The sequence below is a fragment of the Neophocaena asiaeorientalis genome, unplaced genomic scaffold, assembly GCF_003031525.2.
Source record: "Neophocaena asiaeorientalis asiaeorientalis breed wild unplaced genomic scaffold, Neophocaena_asiaeorientalis_V1.1 scaffold591, whole genome shotgun sequence".
NCBI lineage: Eukaryota > Metazoa > Chordata > Mammalia > Artiodactyla > Phocoenidae > Neophocaena > Neophocaena asiaeorientalis.
Genome location: NW_020173494.1, coordinates 2,420,153 through 2,440,381, shown reverse-complemented (window position 1 = coordinate 2,440,381; position 20,229 = coordinate 2,420,153). Strand labels below are relative to the sequence as shown.

Genomic DNA, 20,229 nt, shown 5'->3' with positions numbered 1-20,229 from the left:
TCGTGCCCCGGGCCGGGAGGATCCCACATGCCACGGAGCTGCTGGGCCCGTGAGCCATGGCCGTTGAGCCTGCGCGTCCGGAGCCTGTGCTCCGCAACGAGAGAGGCCACAACAGTGAGAGGCCCGCGTACCACAAAAAAAAAAAAAGCAAAGTTTGAGAATCACTAGGGGGATGGGGGAGACAGAGTGGGGAAAGTGCGGGTCTTCTGGAGCAAGTATAAGGTCTTCACAACTGAGTTGCCTGCCAGCCCCTTCCGAGAACCTTATGAGAAATTCTGAGGCCCTACTTCTGATGTATGACTTTTCCTCCTAATTTATCAAGTCTCTACATTCTGAAATAGGAGGGCAGCATAGCCAGACAACAGCCAGTGCAAACTGCAACTCCTCCTGGCCCAGCTGCATCACCTTTGGCAAATCATGGCCCAGAGCTTGGTTTTCTCATCCAGAAAATGGATTGTTACAGGAGGGTTGTAAGGATTTACTAAAACTTTTTTTAAATTTTTATTTTATATTGGAGCATAGTTGATTAACACTGTTGTGTTAGTTTCAGGTGACAGCAAAGTGATTCAGTTATACATATACACGTATCTATTCTTTTTCAAATTCTTTTCCCATTTAGGTTATTACAGAATATTGAGCAGAGTTCCCTGTGCTATACAGTAGGTCCTTGCTGGATTTAATGAAACTTTGTTTCAGACTTAAATACAATGATGTATACAAATTGCTGAGCACAAGGCACTTTTTTTCTTTTTTTTTTTTTTTTGCAGTATGCGGGCCTCTCACTGTTGTGGCCTCTTCCGTTGTGGAGCACAAGCTCCGGACACACAGGCTCAGCGGCCATGGTTCACGGGCCCAACCACTCCGCGGCACGTGGGATCTTCCCAGATGGGGGCATGAACCTGTGTCCCCTGCATTGGCAGGCGGACTCTCAACCACTGCGCCACCAGGGAAGCCCCACAAGGCACTTTTGAAGCACTTGTCAAATGGTCCTTTATCACCCTCGTCTTTTTTGTTATCATTAGTATTTCCATCCCGTGACCTGATGTGCATCCCTAACTTCTGTCCTGGTATGCCAGAAGCAAGGCCCTCCAGTTGCAGGTGTGCCTGGCTTCATACAGTAAAAAGGGCAGCCACAAAGAAGCAGAGAGGGCATTAGCCCAGGGTCTAGGAATCTGGGAAGCCCAGAGAGGCCAAGGGCCATGTTCAAGGTCATTCAGCTGGTGAGGTGAATTGGGACTGGGCCTAGAAACCCTACCTCTTGCTAAGTCTGTTCTTTCTGCCTCACTACACTGATATCCCAGGTAAGAAAACATTTTGCTCTGTGCACAGAATTCAGCTTTGCAGCCATGGGAAATTCTAGGAAGCTGAAGCTGTCGTGCAGGTTGTTTTGAAAATATCTCGTCCTCAGTCAGTTCAATGGGTTCAGATAAAGCCTGGACTGAGGCCCAGGGCACGCGCCGTTCCCCTGGCAGCCTGCTGGGTGAGCCACACCTACCAACCCGCCAAGGCAGGGCCTGGCCTGCCCTGCCCACACGCACGCCACACACACGCACTCTAAAACCTATTTTCAATTAGTTGTATAATTTTATTCAGTTTCAAGGATCTTATTTTCCCCTAAACTATCTGCATCGTAATAAGGGAGTAAAGAAGCCTATATAAGCAGATACATCTGTGTTCCACAGAAGCTTCTGGAACATAAATCTGGTCGACCCCAGTCTGTATCTCATTTCTTTAAGATCTGTTTGACCAAAACCGGAGAGGAATAGTTTTCAATCAAAACTGTGGTGATCACCTCCCACCTGGGGTACCAAAAACAAAAACAAAATAAAAAACTATGGTGAGTGTGTATGTGTGTGTTTTAAATAACATCTATATCTTTAATAGAAATTGTAAATGTTCATTGGGGAAGAATTAGAAACCACTGATATCCAACTAGCCAGAGATTGCCACTCTTAATTTTTTTTAAATTATTATTATTTTTTTATTTGGTTGCACCAGGTCTTAGTTGTGGCAGGCAGGCTCCCCAGTTGTGGCATGCGAACTCCCAGTTGCAGCATGCATGCGGGACACAGTTCCCCCACCAGGAATCAAATCTGGGCCCCCTGCATTGGGAGCACGGAGTCTCAACCACTGTGCCACCCGGGAAGTCCTGCCACTATTAACTTTTGATGTATTTTTCTTTTAATAGCTAAGGATCATTTTGCATATATAACTTGATTCTGACTATTTCACTTACCATTAGAGCTTGAGTAATTCCCATGCCATTAAATATTTTTTGAAAATATGATTTAAATTACCTCATAATATTCCATTATATTGGTGTCCTATAATTCGTTTTGGCAATGCCACATTGTTGAGCATTTATTATTGTTCCCTATTACAAATAACATGGCACTGAGTGTCTTCGTATGCTTCCCTGTTGACTGGGATAAATTCCCAAAGTGGGGTTATTGTTTAAAGGCTATGAACCTTTTAAAAGTCTTTGAGACCCTGTCAAATGGATCTGTGGGAAAGTTGCCATGCTTCTCACTCCCCTGCACCCTGTTGAGAGGTCATGTCCCAGCACCCCCCAACTCTGTCTTTGGCAGCTCAGCTGTGTTTGACATGCAGCCTGATCCCCAGCACTGGGCTCCTCCTTGAGAAGACTTGGGGTACATAACAGCTGCCACCCAACATTTGACATTGAAAATCTGCCCCAGCGAAGAGGGATTGGATTTGTCCTCTGAGGCCTCCAGGATAAGGCCCATTCTAACAGCATGAAGATCTCCCTAATGATTATAGATGCTGTGTAACAGGCATCCCGACCCCACCCCATGCAGCAAGGTCTCTGCCCCAGCTCTGTTGAGACTCAAGCTCTCTTTGAGGTTCAAACACCAGATGGCAGGTTAGACCCCAGGACCACTGAGAAGCCTCCCACTGGGACGGTTCTGTGAGCTGACCATCTCAACAGTGATTCTAAAGTTATAAAACAGTGCAAAACCTTGACTCCGCTCCTGAGAAACTCTTTACACATCTGTTTTCTCAGATGTAAGGTGTGGTTGTTATGAGGATTAAATTTGATGATATCTGTAAATCAATATAAATTTGATTGTATTAATATATTAATAACAGCTACTAGTGTTGGCTTGAGCCCAAGTATGAGAAGGCAGTATTGGGTAGCAGTTAAGAACCAGATTCGGATTTGGTCTGTAGTCACACCCCTATCCAGAAAGTAGAACAGAAAACAGGGGCATTTGGAGGGTCTGGGGAGAGGACTGTTCACATTTATTTAAATTCAGAAAAAAATAATTTCAGAACAAGCTTCCTTTAGAACACCTATACATGTACTTTATTGGTTTGTGCTTTAATTTTTACGTCTATCAGAGTAATAACTGTGCAGAGTTCATGAAGTCTAATAGTACACAGCAAGGCCTATAGCACTACAAGGGAGGTGCTGGGGTTGGCTCATACCAACTCATGAGAGCTTACTGTTAAATTTTTAGGAGTTTTGCAACCCAGTTTTTAAACACGACCATTATTAAAAATTAAATTATGCAACTTTCAATTAAATGAATGATGTCAAAAACAGAGGTACTAATGTTAAAAACTTATTCCTTACTATTTTACTACGATCTGGTGAGCTACTGTGAGTCTCTTTTAACTCTACTTTTGGTGATATCACCTTGGTAGCTTGAAGTTAGGCATAGTGGGCATTTGCCACTGAAACTGGCAAATGTTCCAAACCATGGCCTTTTTTTTTCCTGGAAAACCGGTTGTTAAACATTTACCAGCACACCAGGGCCTGTACCCTCGATCCCTATCCTACTTTGCTACACCCCTCATTTCCCACTCCCTAAAGGTAGCTGCTTCCAATGTTTTGAGCTGTGTCTTTTTGTACTTCTCCTCGTCTTTCTTAGTTACATGCTTTCACGGCTATGTCTGGTTTTTTAAATCTTAGACATTGTCTATTGACTTCCTATTATGGAAGATGGGGATCTGGCTCTCTACCAGCTCTGTCTCCCCTCTCAACTGTACACACACACAATTTTCCTACCTCTGCCTTGCCAGTATATTATAGCACAACTCGTGTTTAAATAAATATTCAGGATTTACGTTATTACCATGATGTAAACATTGTACCCAAATCATTATCACTATGATTGTATTAGCTTTCTTATACAGCTCTTTTCCTGGAGTTAATAATTGCATTTTAAAAGTTGCATGATTTCTCTATAAAACTGTGGCTTTCATACTTTTCTTCTTAGCAATGAAACTTGTCTTTCAAACAAAATTTTGGGAATTTCTTGGCAGTCTAGTTGTTAGGACTCGGCACTTTCACTGCCATGGGCCCAGGTTCAATCCCTGGTCAGGAATTGAATCAATCCCTAGTCAAACAAAGCTGCAAAGAAAAAAAATTTTTTATATGAACTCTGCTCTATAAAATGGGAAAATCAAAGCTGCCAGGTTGAAAGGAGGTCCCTCCCCTTGAGCCATTTCCCATGGCTGCAAACAGTATGATTCAGTGATGAAAATCATCGTTACACACCCCTTTGGGGAAGGCATTCACAGAGGTCCACCTGGAAGGATACGTTACGTCGGGATCATCCTTCCTGATGCAGGGCCCTGACCTCTCCCCATTCTGAATACATTGCAGTGATGTGGCTTCACCTGTCCCTCCAGGACATCACCTGCAGGCTGCTGGCCAGAAGCTGCTGCTAGCTGATGGCCACCTATTGACTGATGCAGATCTGCCTGGTTGCCGAAAGCTTAATGCAGACAGCTTTATTCAGGGACCACTCAGGGCAGCCTTTGGGACCAGATATAAGGAGAGGAGGCTCTGTCAGAGAGCAAGTGAGCTGTGGAAGCAGACAATGCAGGGCCTGTCTGCCTGTGGACGTCAGAGCTGGAGAGAGGGGAGCTGGCTAGCAATAAGCAGTAGGATTCAGCTCAGCTTTGAGGGTTATACCTGTGTGGGAATCCTAGCTTTGCTTTCAGCTGGGTAACCTTGGGCAAGTGGCTTAACCTTTCTGGGCCTTAATTTCCTCGTGCCTAATTCCCAGGGTTTTGTGAGAGTTAAAGAAGCTACTGTGTAACCCTAATAAATCCCAGGGCCACATGTGGCTCGGTCTCTGCTCAGAGTCTCAACTAAAGAAACATAGTCCAACGGCCTAAAAGTCATTGGAAAAGATATTCCAATTCGAATTGCATCCCTCATGGAATGTCAGAGGGGATCCCATTCTTAACTGAGAGCAATACACCCCCAATCCTTTTCCTCCATTTTCTGATTTCCCCCAGTGTACAGTGTCAGTGAAGTTCTTCTAAGTACAACCTCCAAGGCCTTTTGCCTCTCTCTTTCTCTACCTCATTCCTCACCCTCCATACCACTGCCATTTTCTCTAGGTTTTTTTTTTTTCCTCTACGCACCTTGCCACTGCAGTGTCACAAAAAGTCAAATGATACGGAGATGAGCTGATAGATATACAGGCAAGAAGTGGCTGGGGAAGAGGTTATGGCAGAATGCACACTCTGAAAGAACTCTTGCCCATCACACTGGTGAAGTAGTGATATAAGGCACGTGTAGCAGGGGCTTGGCAAAAACCGGTTGCCTTCCTCCTTATTCAGTTGAGGAACCTGAAGGACGGTGAGGTTTGCCTCAGGTGCCTCTGACCACCTAACCACTGTTAGCAGATGGGCAGTGACTAGAAAAACCCTCCCTATTTCCTCCACACCCCAAAAAGCTAATATTAAAAAGACCTGGGAATGGAGACACAGCCTCTGCCTGCAATTTCCCCTCCCTTCCCTGCCGCCTTTATAGACAACTAAGTATGGAACTACCCCTCACCCCCACACCCTTTGTTCCATCTTTTGTGGACTTCATCCCCCTGCAGGATGTATTTCAAGTCATGTACTGAGCACCCACTGTGTGCCAGGCTTGTAAGGAGCTGGAGATTCAGAGACAAGGAGGCCTATCCTCAGTTGCTCATAGACAGATAGAAACAGACTGCAATTCTGCATGATGGTGCCTATAATAGAGGGAAGCACAGAATGCCCTGAGCTCACAGAGGAGTTCTTAATCCATTGAGGGATCAGGGGAGACTTCCTGGAGGAAGCGTCATCTAACCTGTATGATAATAACTAGTATCATATATTGAGCATTCACTATGATGACAACCTCCACACTAAGTACTTTGCTAAGCACATAAGCTCATTTAATCTTCACAGTACTAGTGAGGAACCTCTCTCATGACAGCTGCACTCTCAAGCTTTCCAGCTGATTTTGTATCCATGTGTCTGAAAATAAAGTTGCTGAAGCCTTAAAAAAGAAAGAAAGAAAGAAAAAGAAATGAGGAAACTGAGGCTCATTGACTTTCCAAAGGCCACCGGGCTAAAAAGTGGCAGAGCTGTGATTCAAACACAGGCCTGTGTGGCTCCAAGGACTGTGCTTTCGGCCACAGGGCACTGGGTACAGGTGTTTTAAGGTGCACACTGGACAAGCATGCCACATCTGGGAATGGCACCGCTCACATCCCAGGCAGGATAACACATGAGAGTGTACGGGTGGACCCCGAGCCTCAGGCCTCTCCACTCATTCCCGGAGCAGCAGCAAAGAGCCGCCTCTTGATCCAAACCTGGCTGTGTCACCCGCCCTGAGAGGCAGCGGGGAGTACAGGCACACGGCCCAGTAACTGCCAGGGCTGCTGCCCACCAGGCTTTGGTCGTTCAGGTGGACAGTTACACCTTAACTTTAAACATTTTTACTTGAGGAAGGGGCACCTTTCTCTAAGTTGCGTACAGGTGTCGTGTGGACACGCACGGCCCCACCCACCACCCTGCTGTGGGACCCTCCCCACGACCATTCGGTGTTGGGAGACTGCAGCCACAGAGCAGTATGGCTCAGCCGGATGCAGGGGCCCAAAGACATTAGTGGGCCCTCAAGGACCTTCTGGTCCAGTATAGAAGCCCAGGATAAAGGCTCTTCTTTCAAGTCACCCCAGGTTCATCAAACTAATTCCCTTTTCTCTCTCTCTCTCTGTCTCTGTCTCTCTCTCTCCTCTGCAGACGGGCAGGATTGAACCCAACTACCCCAAGGTCTGTGGTCACCAGGGCAACGTGCTGGACATCAAGTGGAACCCCTTCATCGACAACATCATTGCCTCGTGCTCGGAGGACACATCGGTGAGCAGGAGGGGTGCTCCGTGGGGAGGGTGGGTGCATGGGGGCACCTCCCTGCTTCTTCTTGGATGTCTTCCTCCCTAAATGCCCTCCTTCTCCCTTCTTTGCCCTTCCTCTGTTCTCTTGGTCATCCTTCCAGCTAGCCCCAGGATGGGGAGTTAGGAAGAGGACAGAGGGAGTGAATCCATGGACTATTTGTACCTTTAGCATGTTTTCATTTGGAGGTGTTGACTTTATAGGTGAGAATCAGAAAAAAAAAAAGATGAAGTGTGTGATTTGGCACTCATCTGTAGTCTCAAAAGGAGAAGGATAGGAAGAATACTATGGACAAGGAGGAAGGGGGAAGAGGGAAGAAGTGGATGAGCCATGAGGAAAAGAGGCCCTGTTCTTGCAGGCTGGGCAAGTGTACCATCTAGTTTTGTCCTCTGTGAGCCACGGTTTTAGGGGAGGACACTGGTCTGAGGATTGTCATGACTTATCCAAGGACCCAAAATGGTGGCCCAGGATTTGAACATCATGTGTTCCACCACTTAGTGGGGAGAGAGAAGAAACAGGAGAAGGGGAACGAAGAGGAGGGAACAGAGAGGCGATGGAGGGAAAGGGAAGAGGGAACAGGTGGGAAGGATGCGATACAGGGAAGAAAGGTGGCAGAGAGTTTGGAGAGGGGAGTTGGAGAATCCAGGGATAGTAAAATGTGAAGCCGCTGTCTGGCCACCCTTTCCCCGGGCTCTGCTGACTTTCATACGTGGAGGTAGAGTCAGGTGTTGGCAGCAGGCTCCGTGTTTCTGGAGAGGGGCCCCATGCCTTTCCTCAATTGCCCTTAAGCAATGTCAACACCCCAGCCTGGAAGCAAGAGGGGATTTCAGAGCCTCAGCTGAGCTGGTGAGGAGGGGCTGCTCCAGCCCCTGGTGTTCCCGGGTGAAGGAAGATCAGGCCACAAGCATCTCTCTAGTACCCACTGGCATAGCCCGGGTGCAGGTCGTAGATTCCCAGGATATTGGAACTAGAAGGAACTTTGGAGCTCATGTCTCCTGTCTTTCCAGACCAGCCTGAGAGCTCCTGAGAGTAGAGGCCATGGCCTTTTTGGTTCTGAATCCCAGGCATCCAGCACAGAGCCTAGTACATGGTAAATACATAGTAGGTATTCAATGGAATGGATACCTGGATGGATGGATGGATGGAGAGATGGCTAGATGAGTGACTAGATGAATGGATTTTTGGATGGATGACTACGTTGATGGATGGAAGACTGAATGGATGGATAATGGATAGATAGTTGAATGGAAGGAGGAAGGATGATTGGATGAATAGATGACTGGATGAAGGTGAATGGATAGATGGATAGAATGGAAAGATAAATGAATGCATGAGAGAATGAATATAGCCCAACTAATGAATGAGATTCGCAGTAAATAGTCTCCATTGGTTAATAAATTAGGGGGTGTGGAGGAGGTCAGCTGGCACAGTACCTAATAAAAGGGAGTGCTGGGGAGGGGCTAAGGGAATGGGCTTGACCCACTCCTGAAGGTCAAAGCCCTGAGTCAACCCAAGAGGATTCCTGAGAGCAGCAGCATCAAGGGCAGGGCCCATGTGAGCAGGGAGGGCAAGAACTTGTGATGGGCACGACCCATCAGATTTGGCTACTTTCTTCAACAAGACGGAGACAGTGACCAGGGGTCAGAGAACCGACAGGCCAGAGGATGAGCACAGGTGATGGAGCCCAGGACAAGTGAGGAAACCCAGAGGGCAACGAGGACACTGGTCGCTTCCTGGGCTGAGAAGGAGGCAGCTGGAGTTGGTGGGGGCTGGAGAGCTCAGTGGTCAGTATAGGTTAGGACTGGGCTCAGTGGGAGAGAGGGCACTTGGAGGTGCTGTCCGTTGTTCTCTCCTGGGTGCAGGGAGTCCAAGGAGTGTCAGCGACCACAGCCCGCTCCGTCCCTGCCTGTGCTGAAGTATTGAGCCACTGTCACTAGTCATTGAAGAGCAAACACCCCTGAAACTCAGGGCTGCCTTACACTGACTTTTCCAGCCACTCTGGGCTGGACACTCTATGTGCCATTAGCCCTCATTGACACCCTGTGCGACAGGCATTGCCACCCCAAACTGAGGGCTGGGGTCAGGTCACAGAACTAGAGAGGAGAGGAGGACTGCTGGCCCCAGAGCCCACGCTCTTCCTGATCTATGAAGTCTTGTGATGACACGAATACAGAGAGTCCGTGTTGGAAGCCTCAGGCCCCTCCCGGTGTCTCGTATTTCACCGGGGAGCCAGCTGGGAAGGAGAAGGGCAGTGTCCATCTGGGTGTGGGGGGACAGGTTAGGCTGGGCTCTCAGAGTTGCTGGCTGTCCTGGCTCCACCTCAGGTCTGAACTTCCTGAATCAGGGCGAGGGTGGGAGGGGTCACTCGCCCTGATGGCCCTGCCGGGTTCTAGCTCAGCACCTTATTTCACCTGAGTCAGGCGCCACGTCCTCCGGGACCCAAGCTAATAAACCAGACGCCCATGCTGTGTGCTCAAGAAAAGCATAGGGCCCGGCCCTGACTGCACGAGCCAAGCGGCTCTCTTCAGCGTCACACACGTTGGACCACAGTGTGCCTGCCTAGGATGCTGGCTTCAATGACAGCTTGACTGTGGACTCTGCTGGACCTGGAATTGAATCTCAGCTTCACCATTTACTAGCTGGGTGACCAAGGGCATGTTATGTACCCTCTCTGAGCCTCAGTGTTGCTCCTCGTTTTATAGCAATAATACTGGTACGTCCCTGAGGCGGTTGCTATGAGGATGCGAGGTCTGTGCCTAGCACTATGCCTGTTGGTCTCAGGATGCAGAGTGAAGTCGTTGCATCCACAGAAGGTGCACAGGGAGGAGAGAGGAATTACTTTTGGCCGAGGTACAGGCAGGGTAGAGGGGCCTAGAGGGCTGAATAGACCCTGGAGAAGCAGGAATTTGACAGCAGAGAAAATGTTCTACGAGGCCCGGGGAAAGGACATAGGGAAAGGCCTGGAGGGAGTATGTCTCAGTCCACTTGGGCTGCTATAACAAAGTACCACAGACTGAGTGGCTTTTAAACAACAGAAATGTATTGCTCGTGGTTCTGGAGGCTGGAAGTCTGAGATCAGTGTACACCATGGTCAGGTAAGGGCTCTCTTCTCATTGTGTCCTCATATAGTGGAGGGGGTGGAGCTCTGTGGGGGTGTCTTTTATAAGGTCACTAATCCCATTCATGAGGGCCCCACCCTCGTGACCTATTGCCCACCCCCAAAGGCCCCACCTCCTAATGCCATCAGCTTTGGGGGTTAGGATTTCAACATATGAATTTGGGCGCAAGACAAACATTCTGACGATAGCAGAGTTCATATGGTGTGCTTGGGAGACGGGGTCATCTGGTGTGGCTGGGGTCCTGGGGTGGTGACCAGGGAGGGGAATGGGCAGGAGGGGTGGCTGCAAAGGGAGGTTGGGAGCAGAGAGAGAAGGCTTGGGTCACCAGGGTGAGCAGCTGAACTTTGAAGTGAGACTTGTGCTTCTCAAGCCATCCGAACGTGAGCCAGGACACCACGTATGCAGTGTGGAGACGCTGCATGCTCTGGGGGTCAGGGAAGGGGCTGGGGGGTGCTCACAGGGGCTTTGTGGAGGAAGTGGAGCCCAGGCACGCTGGGCAAATGCTGGAATATGGCTCAGCAGAGAGAAGGGGAGCACCCAAGAGAAGGGTATGGCTTGGGTACATGTCAGGGTGTAAAGAGAAAGGACACCGGGCTTAGGGGCACAGGGAGAGAGAGGATGGCCCGGAGCCACTGATCCAGAGAGAAGGGGATGACGTCACAGATCAGCGAGGATCTAAGCTCTTGCTCTGGGTGCCGGTCCAGCTGCCCAGAAGCGGCCGCTCACAAACCCTCGCTTTGCCCCTCAGGTCTCCACCCCTCCCCAGCCTCAGGGCCAAGGATCTTGGCATTGGAGTCAGCACCCCCTGACACCCCGAGGCTGGAACCATGCCCCTCCTGGAGAAGGGCACACTGAGGGCCCAGGGGAAGCCCCTGCCCAAGGTCACACAGGGAGTCACATCCCAGACAGGGCTGGAACCCAGGTCTCCTGACTCCCAGCCAGCACCCTGAGCACCTACTCACAGCCCTAGTTTTAAGTGAGGAAACTGAGGCTCAGATTCTGGAAGGGCTGACAGTTCAGATCCATCCAACACTCAGTGTTTCGATCTCAGCGTGCTCTCTGTGCAAAGCCCTTGTGGAGCACCGAGAGCACATGGAGCCGGGCATCCTCACCCAGGTCCTGGGAGAGGGGCTGTAAAGGCAGAGGACCAGCGGCCCCCAAGGTGGGGGGAGGAGGCCAGTCAGAGCTGCCAGGACCACTCTGACTGACCTTCCCGCCTCTGCCAAAGCCCCCCTCCACGGGCAGGCCTCCCTCGAGCCTCTGCAGACCACACGGTCAACTTACTGCGCATCAGACATGACACCCAGAACCAAGGTTAAGAGGTCAGTCAGCACACCTACTATGCACCAGGCACTGTGATACACACCAGGGCTAGGGAGGGAATCAGACTGAAGGGGCCCAGAGAGATGCCGTTCGCAGCACGCCAGGCCCACGTATCCCGGCAGGCCCTGCACACCCACTGCCACCCTTCCCCCGCCCTCTACTTGTCTCACAACATTCAGAGGACACTGAAGGGATCTAGCCAGCCCCCACCCCCTCCCAGCTCCTTTTCCATATCCCCATCCCTTGAAAAATGTCCAGTGATATCCATCCCCCATGTCCCTCAGGATCAGCCTCCCCTCCCCCCAGCCTCCCCTCCCCGACAGCGTGAGGAGGTCCTCAGGAGTCTAACCCCATCCTTCCAGGGAGCCAACGGAACATACCCAAGCCCTTTCCCAAGGGGCTTCCATCCTGAGGGAGAGATGGGGGCTGTAACTCTCCCTGGCATCTGGCAGAATCCAGTTCTTTCCGCCGCTGGGTGATGTCACCTATTGTTGAAGGGCTGTGCTTTTTATAGCTTCTGCCGCAGCTAGGGAGGGCGGCTGGCAGGCGGTAGGGAAGGGCACTATGGGTTTCCAAGCCTCGTGCTCCCAGCCCTTCTCCAGCAGCCACAGAGAGAGGTTTCTGACATCTCAGGGAAAGGAGAGAGTGATCCCAGAGGAAGGAGGAGGAGGGAGGCAGGCCCCTCTCCCAGGCTCAGCATCCTTCCTTTCCCTTCTATTTCTCTGCTTCTCCATCCAGCAGCTGCCCTCACCCCCCAGGTGATGCTCCTCCCCAAAGAACCTGGGGGTGGGCTGGGGCAGGATGAGAACCCTGCTGGAAGCAGCCGGAAGCCACCCACCACCCTGCTCCTACACACACACACGCACACACGAGTTTGAGAACCAATACCTCTCTGAGGTGAAAGGGAGCAACATCTCTGTTAGAGATGGAAGGACAGCAGCCCCGAGAGGCCTTACCAATGCACCTGGCAGCTGCAGAGACACTACCAGTGCACAGGTGTGGCTCAGTCGTTAGGCAGCCAGGCTCAGGAGGCCATAGCCTAGGTTCAAATCCTGGCCCTGCCACTTCCCGTGTCTGTGATCTTGAAATAGTCCTGCTATAAAATGGGGACCATATTGGGCTTATCATGAGAACAAAATGAATATAGTGTTTCTTGGCTAGTAAAAACTCCGTAACCATTGATGTGGGGACCAAAGAGTTTAGATAACCTGCCCCGGTGAGGGCTGGCCAGAGTGTTGGAAGAGAGAGACACAGTGCTCTTTCCACTGTATCTCACTCTTTGCTTCTTGAGGCCCCAAATAGGCCTTCCATCACTGGTTTCCAAAAAAGACTAAGCTGAATGCTAAGCCTTAAAATGTAGGAAAGAAATCCCCACCAGGTCTGCCTTCCCATTCAGAACTAAAGGGGTGATTGGCCATCTATCTAGCTCGCCACCAGCCAGAGCAAGGGCTAGCCTGCTTCCTTACACGTGACTCATTGCTGAATCTGCTAATGGTCAGAAAGTTTCTGGGCTTCTCAGCTTCTTCCGTTGGTTTGTTCATTGAACAAGTATGTCTTAGGTGCCTGTTATATTCCAGGCACTGTTCCTCACCCTAGAGATAGGGCAGTGAATTTAAAGACCCCACCCGTGTATGGAGGAGTTGACCATCAGTGGGAGGCCTTGAAGGTTGTCTGTGACCCAAATGGGGTAATTTTTAGATTCTTGAGGCCAGGGAGTGGCACCTCTTTTTTGGAACAGATGAGCAGAAAGACAGACCATGCCCTCTCCAGGTTGTCAGAGTCCATCCAGGGAAGAAGGAAGGGATTGGGCAGGGGCAGGGATTCAGAAGAGAGAAACAGGGCAGTTTGCCTGATTCAAATCCTGAGTTTGAATCCCAGCTCCCCACTTCCTGGCTGTGCAACCTGGGCAAGTTTCCTAACCTGTCTGTGCCTCGTTTCCTTACCTGTGTAAGAATAGTCATTAATGATAATAGTAATAATAATAGGTAGCACATATCCTTTCATGTGTCCAGCCTCACATTTAGCATTTCATTTAATCTGCTGGCAGGTACCTCACAAGACTCTCAGCAGTAGATGCTCAATCAGGCTTCCTTCTGGGCCCTCAGGTGGCCTCTCTCACCTCCCTCTCTTAGGGGTGATTTGTTTCCCATGTTGGGAAACAGTTAAGTGGTCAGAAGATAACATTAAGGTAGACTTTGAGGTTCTACCTCTTGTTTAGGTGAGTGACGGTAAACTCAGTTTCTAGTAGTAAACAGAATAGTTGGCAAGAAATGAGGAGGTGGGAGTTCCAAGACCCTCTGGGCGAGACCCTCACGGTTTCTTTCTTCTCGCTGCAGAAGAGACATGAGAGTTGCTCTGATCTCAGCCCCAGGCAGTGTTTCTGTGGATTTGTTGGATGGAAATCCTAGGACCAATGGCAGTGTAATGTAGTACAGCTAAATTGGATGCCATCAGAGGGCAGTAACCATATCTTATACTTGCCTGTTCCTCCCCGCACTACTCCAAACGGGGTTGTTTTTGAAGTAAATACTAAGGAGTTGGAATCCATAGCTTTACCCAGCTACTTAGGACCACTGTGAACGCCAACTCCTTGTCTTAGCTCCTATACATCAGATACAGACAATAAGTAGCTTGTTTGCTGTAGCTGTGTAACAAGCAATTCCCCTAACCATAGCATTCTTTCCCTTAGAACAGTGTTGTCAGAGGGGCTGAGTAGGCCCTCACTAGGCCCTGGCCCTAAGTCACTAGCAGCCACAATCCTCAATGTATCAGAAAGCAGAGAGACCCAGCCAGACACCTTCCTAATCACATAATAATTTTAAAGAGGAAATGTATTTGCATTCCATAAAACGGAGACAGACTTCATACCACATTCATTGACTACACAGGGGGCCACAAAGCACAGATGAAAAATAGAAATCACATCTAAAATCTGACCTATCTAAGACTTGTATATAATCCTTAATTAATACTAAGCACGCATTGTTAAGTATTACTAAGGGTGCTTAGTAATCTGCTTCGTAGGGTATATATCTAGTCTTCATAACAGCTGTAACGTAGGTGTAATTATTCTTACAGTTGCAGAGAGGCTAATAAGTTGGCTGAGGTCTCACAGCCGATAAGGTCAGAGCCTGGATTCGAATGGAGCTTGTAAGGCCACAAAGCTCTCACTTCCTTGGCCCAGCTGCTCCCTCACCCATGCACAGGGACACTTGGTTTTGCAGCTTTATAAACTGTCCCTTTCAGCCGCCTTGGCTTAGCCTTGTCTGCACGTGTCTGCTGTTAACCCCGCAAGACTGTGAGCTACTTGAGACCAAGGACTGGCCCCCGGTGGCCAACACTGTGACCGGGGCCGGGGAGGGGGGTAGGCATATTTCGTTGGATTGATTGGAACTGAATTTAACTAAACAGGGCTCTGACCCAGGGACCTATGAAAGGGACAGTCCCAGGCACAGCTGGCTTGCTGGAGAAAGCGCTTTTACCACTTCTCTCCTCCCCTTCCTTCCAGAAATCCCGTTTGGCAGACTCTATTTGGTTTCCTGTTGAATTGAAGTAACCTCTCTGAGAGCAACCTCTGAACAGATCTATAGCACTCCTCCCACACCCATCCACTCTTTGTTCCCAGCAAATCCCTTGAATATTTAGGGACTGGAATTCCTTTTCCAGCTACTTAGGCCCACTGTGAACTGCAGCTCCTCCTCTGAGCTCCTGTCGTGCGTGCTGCCAACTGTTAGCTGTAGTGGTGGATCAAACGGAGCTAGTCTCTTCCCCGCCCCCCCCACCCGGTGATAACATTCAATGATGTCAAAAGCAGAGAAGTTTGGAAGATTAATACTGTCTCAGTGTGCAGAAGAGAAAACTGGGGCCCAGGGAGAGAAGTGGCTGGAATCAAATGGAGTTATGAGGCAAGACGCCTCTCTCCTTCTCTGTGGGACATTTTCCATTTGAGACCCAAGTCTAGCAGTTACTGGTGAAAACAGCTCTTGGCTTACCCCCTGCAGCCCTTCATTCCTCTGGACTTGGCGCCAGTCCGGGGACTGAGCCTGGTCACAGACAGTGCCTGCCCTCTCCATCCGCTTGGCTTAGCCCCTCGGTTCCTAGGCAGAGCTGTCACGCCAACAAATCAGCTCCTATGGCTAGAAAGCCTCAGACTCACAAGGACCCTGAAGCTCAGTTTAGCTCCACCCACACACCTCTAAAAGGTACATACCTCTCAATTCATCACCTGGATGAGGATCCTGAACCCCAGAGAGGTTAACCGGCTTGTCCAAGGTCATCCAGCTGGTCAATGGGATTAGAGCCTGAGTGGACCCGCCCTTCACAGCTCCCCCCCCGCCGCCACCCCGTCTCTCTACCTTACCCTGCACGTGATGCCATCCAGGGATGCCTCCGTTAGCTGGCTCCTCGGGAATTAGGCTGTTCTGGGAAAAGGCTTCCTTCTGAGCCTCAGCCCGAGCAGGATTCCTTGTGACATCGATAACCAGGGATGACACACATGGCCTCTGGCCTCCCCTGCCCCACACCAGCCGGGCTGACCCTCCTGCGGCTTCTCTGCCCAGTGTGCCTGAACCCACACACGGGGTCATTTTTCTGTCTCATCATTCCCCACATTCCCAGCCTGTCTTTTCAAATGTGGGTCACATCCCCTCTTCTAATAACACTGTGCCTCCTGACCCTCCCACCCCGTCACCCCCAAGACTGGATTCAGGGCCCCCAGCTCTGAGCTCCTGTAGGTTCTCTGCCATGTGCGCTCAGGAGCAGGCTATGGGGCAAGCTCAGCGCCCCTCCCATTGCCTCATTGTCCCACGGCCTGGCTCATAAGAGGTGTGAGTGGAATGAATGAGACTCAACTTTCGGTTTCAAAGATTTTCTCAAAGGCCAGATTTTCTCCCCTTCCTAATCAACACTTACACACTGAATGACATGGGTTCGCGTGTGTATGTACTTGTCTGGCCATAGACAAGATCCTTTGCCCCCAGATGCCTCCACACTGGCCTGCCTTTCTGCTCCTTCAAGTTTCGTCCCCTTGACCCTGAAAGCATCTCAGGCTTCCTGCTCAAGTGTAAACAAGGGTAGCCTGTCAACACGGAAAAAGATGCCTGGTATTTCTAAGAATCAAAGACATGCAAATCCAAACAACAGGGAGATGGCATTTTTGATCTGATGGGCAGAAACGTGTTTTCGAAGGTATAGTTTTAGAGACATGGGTAAAGAAACACTCTGACTCTGCTGGTAAAAACTGGGACAGCTTTTTTTTTTTAATTAAAAATTTTTTTTTTATTTTTGGCTGCGTTGGATCTTCATTGCTGCGTGCAGGCTTTCTCTAGTTGCAGTGAGCAGGCTTCTCATTGCACGGTGGTTTCTCTTGTTGCAGAGCACAGGCTCTAGGCACTCTAGCTGCATGGGCTCAGTAGTTGTGGTGCACGGGCTTAGTTGCTCCGTGGCATGTGGGATCTTCCCGGACCAGGGCTCGAACCCGTGTCCCCTGCATTGGCAAGGGGATTCTTAACCACTGCGCCACCAGAGAAGTCCCTGGGACAGCTTTTGAGGACAATTTTATAGTAACTAAAAAAGTGAAACACTTCTAGGCATGTGTCCTACAGGAATACTCACAGCCATGCACAAACTTGTATGGCAGGCCTGATCATCACAGAATGAATTGTAACAATGAAAAAAATGGGCAGAGCCCAGGTGTCCATTAACAGAAGTTGATTAAACCCATCACGGCATGGCCACATAACAGCTGTCCCTCTGGCCACTTAAAAAGATAAGGTAGAGCCATGCGTAGTGGTGTGGAAAAATGCCCACTAGCGCTAGTTACATGAGAAAAGCAAGTTGCAGAAGTACATGTATCATAGCATACCTTTGGGTAAAAAAGAAAGAAATGCGGAGGATGGGGGAGGTATTGTATGTACGATGTGTGTGTGTGTGTGTGTGTGTGTGTGTAACACAAGCATTAGTCTCCACTCTTCAAGGGTCACCTTCCTCTGGAGCATTTGGGGACAAGAAGAATGAGTGTCTTATTGGTGACTACTGAGTCATCTACCTTGGTCCCCACTCCACCCTCCCTGCCATTTCCAGACGAGACCTCATCTCAGAAGACCCTTGCACAGGGCTGTCGGGGAAAGACCGTAGGGCATGCTGGGCCCCCTTTCCATCACCTCCCTCCCCCAGGCTCCTGCCACCATGCAGGCTTTTGTGAGTGTTGGGCTTTCCTGGAGAGCTGGAGCAAACACAGGAGATGATTCAATGACGACAGGAAAACCTCAAACTGTCCCCTAACTATAAACTTTTTCTCAAGTATGTTTTTGAAACTGAGGATGGTACTTCTAAGGGTGACCCCTAATCCTTGACTGGACCTGGGGCCTCCCATGGTCTACATGTGCCGAGCTGGGTCTTCGGGGGAACATAACGTGTGGGAAATACTCATTTCTACAGCCTGAGGGTAAAGCACCAAGAAGAGAAACCCACAAGGGAATTCCCTTAGAGGTACCCCCGGTTCCCGGCCTTGCTGCCCTGTCTTCGGGACTGCCTTTGGCTTTCTTTAGCATGTTTTTCCTCTTTATTCATAGCCTTCAGAATTATCGTCAAGTGGCTAATAGTCCATATTGCTGTGACATATTAAATTGTTGCCCTAATGTTGGTCACTTGGAGTATTTCTGAATTTTCTGTATTGCAATGAACATCTTCATGCGTGGAGAATTGGGCTTATTTTGAATGTTAAGAGTGAAATAACTAGATCAAGGAATATAATACAAGTGTCTCTATGGTTCCTACTAAAGATTGCCGAATTGCTTCCAAAACAGAGTTTCTCTGATTTGTAATACCACCAACACCAACTGAATCTATAAGTTTCCGTATAATCTTGTCCATACTGTTTTTTTTTTTTCTTTCAGTTGGCTATTTTAGAAGATTATAAATGGTATCTCAAAGCTGTCTTCCCTGTTTTTCTCCTTACTGGCAAGGGTGGAGTTCAGATTTTCTGAATGTTTGTGTTAAAGGTGTCCTAAGCTATAGTCACATGTGCTTTTTCTTCTCCACCCAGTTAGATCATAATAAATAGCATTAATGATGATGATAACAATTATAACAAGAACTATAATTCCATAGGTCTTTAGAGCACTTTATAGTTTATAAACTCTTCCAACCACTATCTTATTTTATTCTGCCAGTAGACCAGGCAAGGCAAAGACTCCCCCCGCCCCGCTCCATTTATAGATGAAACAGTTGAAACTTGCAGGGTATGCTTGGCTTGAGAAACAGAAGCCTACCAGCGTTGATGTAAATGATCAGGGGGTTATTCAAAGATCGCAGAGAAATTGCCGTTTCTCTCTATCCAGGGCTGCGTGATTGCTTCTCTCTGCTTCTCTCCATGAGTTGCACCCTCCTCTCTCTTCTTTGCTTCTTTATCAGCACCCATAAGACTGATAATAGCTGCATCCAGGCTCTGCATCCTTCCGGCTCAGGCTCCAGCATCTCATCGGTCTCTGCCCCTCGGTTCATCATCTTTCAGGAGAGACTCTGGGCCTCCCAGTCTCCTAGATGGGTTTCCCTCTGCTCAGGTGTCCATCCCGGGTGGGGAACAGAGTGAGGGACAGGCCATGTGGTACAAACAGAGGCGCTGGGGCTGAAGGCACTATTACAAGGGTGTGGAAGGGAAGCAGAGATAGGCTTTGAATACAGCACTTGCTAAAAGCTGCTCCATGTGTGATCCTCTGGGCCTGGCTAGACAATAACAATCACGATATGCCCGTAAGAACAGTCACCAACGTCTGCAGAGACTAATTGGAGAAAACCCTCCCAAAGGCACAGAGGAGATGGTCTCTTTTCTCTCTAGCCACACCCTGCAACCTCCCCCCCAGGCCTCAGTCGGGCTCTGCCCACCACCCTGGCCAGGAGATACCTTACCAGGCAGATCTCCGAAAGCCTGGTGTCTGAGGAAGAGGGCAGCAGGGGCTTCTCCTGGCCCTGCCCAGCCAGCCGAGGCCCTCCTTCCCCTCTGCAGGTGCGGATCTGGGAGATCCCCGAGGGCGGGCTGAAGCGGAACATGACGGAGGCTCTTCTGGAGCTGCATGGGCACAGCCGGCGCGTGGGGCTGGTCGAGTGGCACCCTACCACCAACAACATCCTGTTCAGTGCTGGCTACGACTACAAGGTGGGCAGCCGGTGGGCACTGTGGCCAGAGCCGACTCGGCGGGGAAGTGGAGGGAGAGAGAAAGGCACTTTGGGGGGCCTGTAGGGAGCACTGTTACTTTTCCGAGCCTGTTAACCAGTATTGTCACATCCATTCATTCGCTCATTCAACAACACAGCTGAGCATCTTCTGTGCGCCCGTCATTCCTGGGGTTCACAGAGGCTGGAGGCATCTTTACTGCCTTCTCCGGCACTGATAAATTGGAGAAGAATGCCCACTCCGTGCCCACACTCTCTGCCTGGCCACTTCTTAACCAAGAAGTGGCTGCTGCCCTCCTAGTAGGAAAAAGAAGCGTCCAAAGCTGCTGGTGGGGAGAATGGAGCCCCAGCCCCTACCCCCAGGCATGCCCTCAAAAGAGGTGTGCCAGCCAGTGGAACCTGGCCAGGAACACTCACCCTTCTTGCT

The 20,229-nt window shown here is 49.7% G+C and overlaps 1 protein-coding gene across 1 annotated transcript in view; it reads left to right on the top strand.

Moving 5' to 3' along the window:
- CORO2B (coronin 2B) overlaps window positions 1-20,229 on the top strand; it is a 67,320-nt gene that overhangs the window by 34,832 nt on the left and 12,259 nt on the right. The window contains exons 2-3 of the mRNA XM_024747503.1: window positions 7,039-7,155; window positions 19,636-19,785. Of these exons, the coding sequence (XP_024603271.1) occupies window positions 7,039-7,155; window positions 19,636-19,785 (267 nt within the window). The remainder of the gene's footprint in view (window positions 1-7,038; window positions 7,156-19,635; window positions 19,786-20,229) is intronic.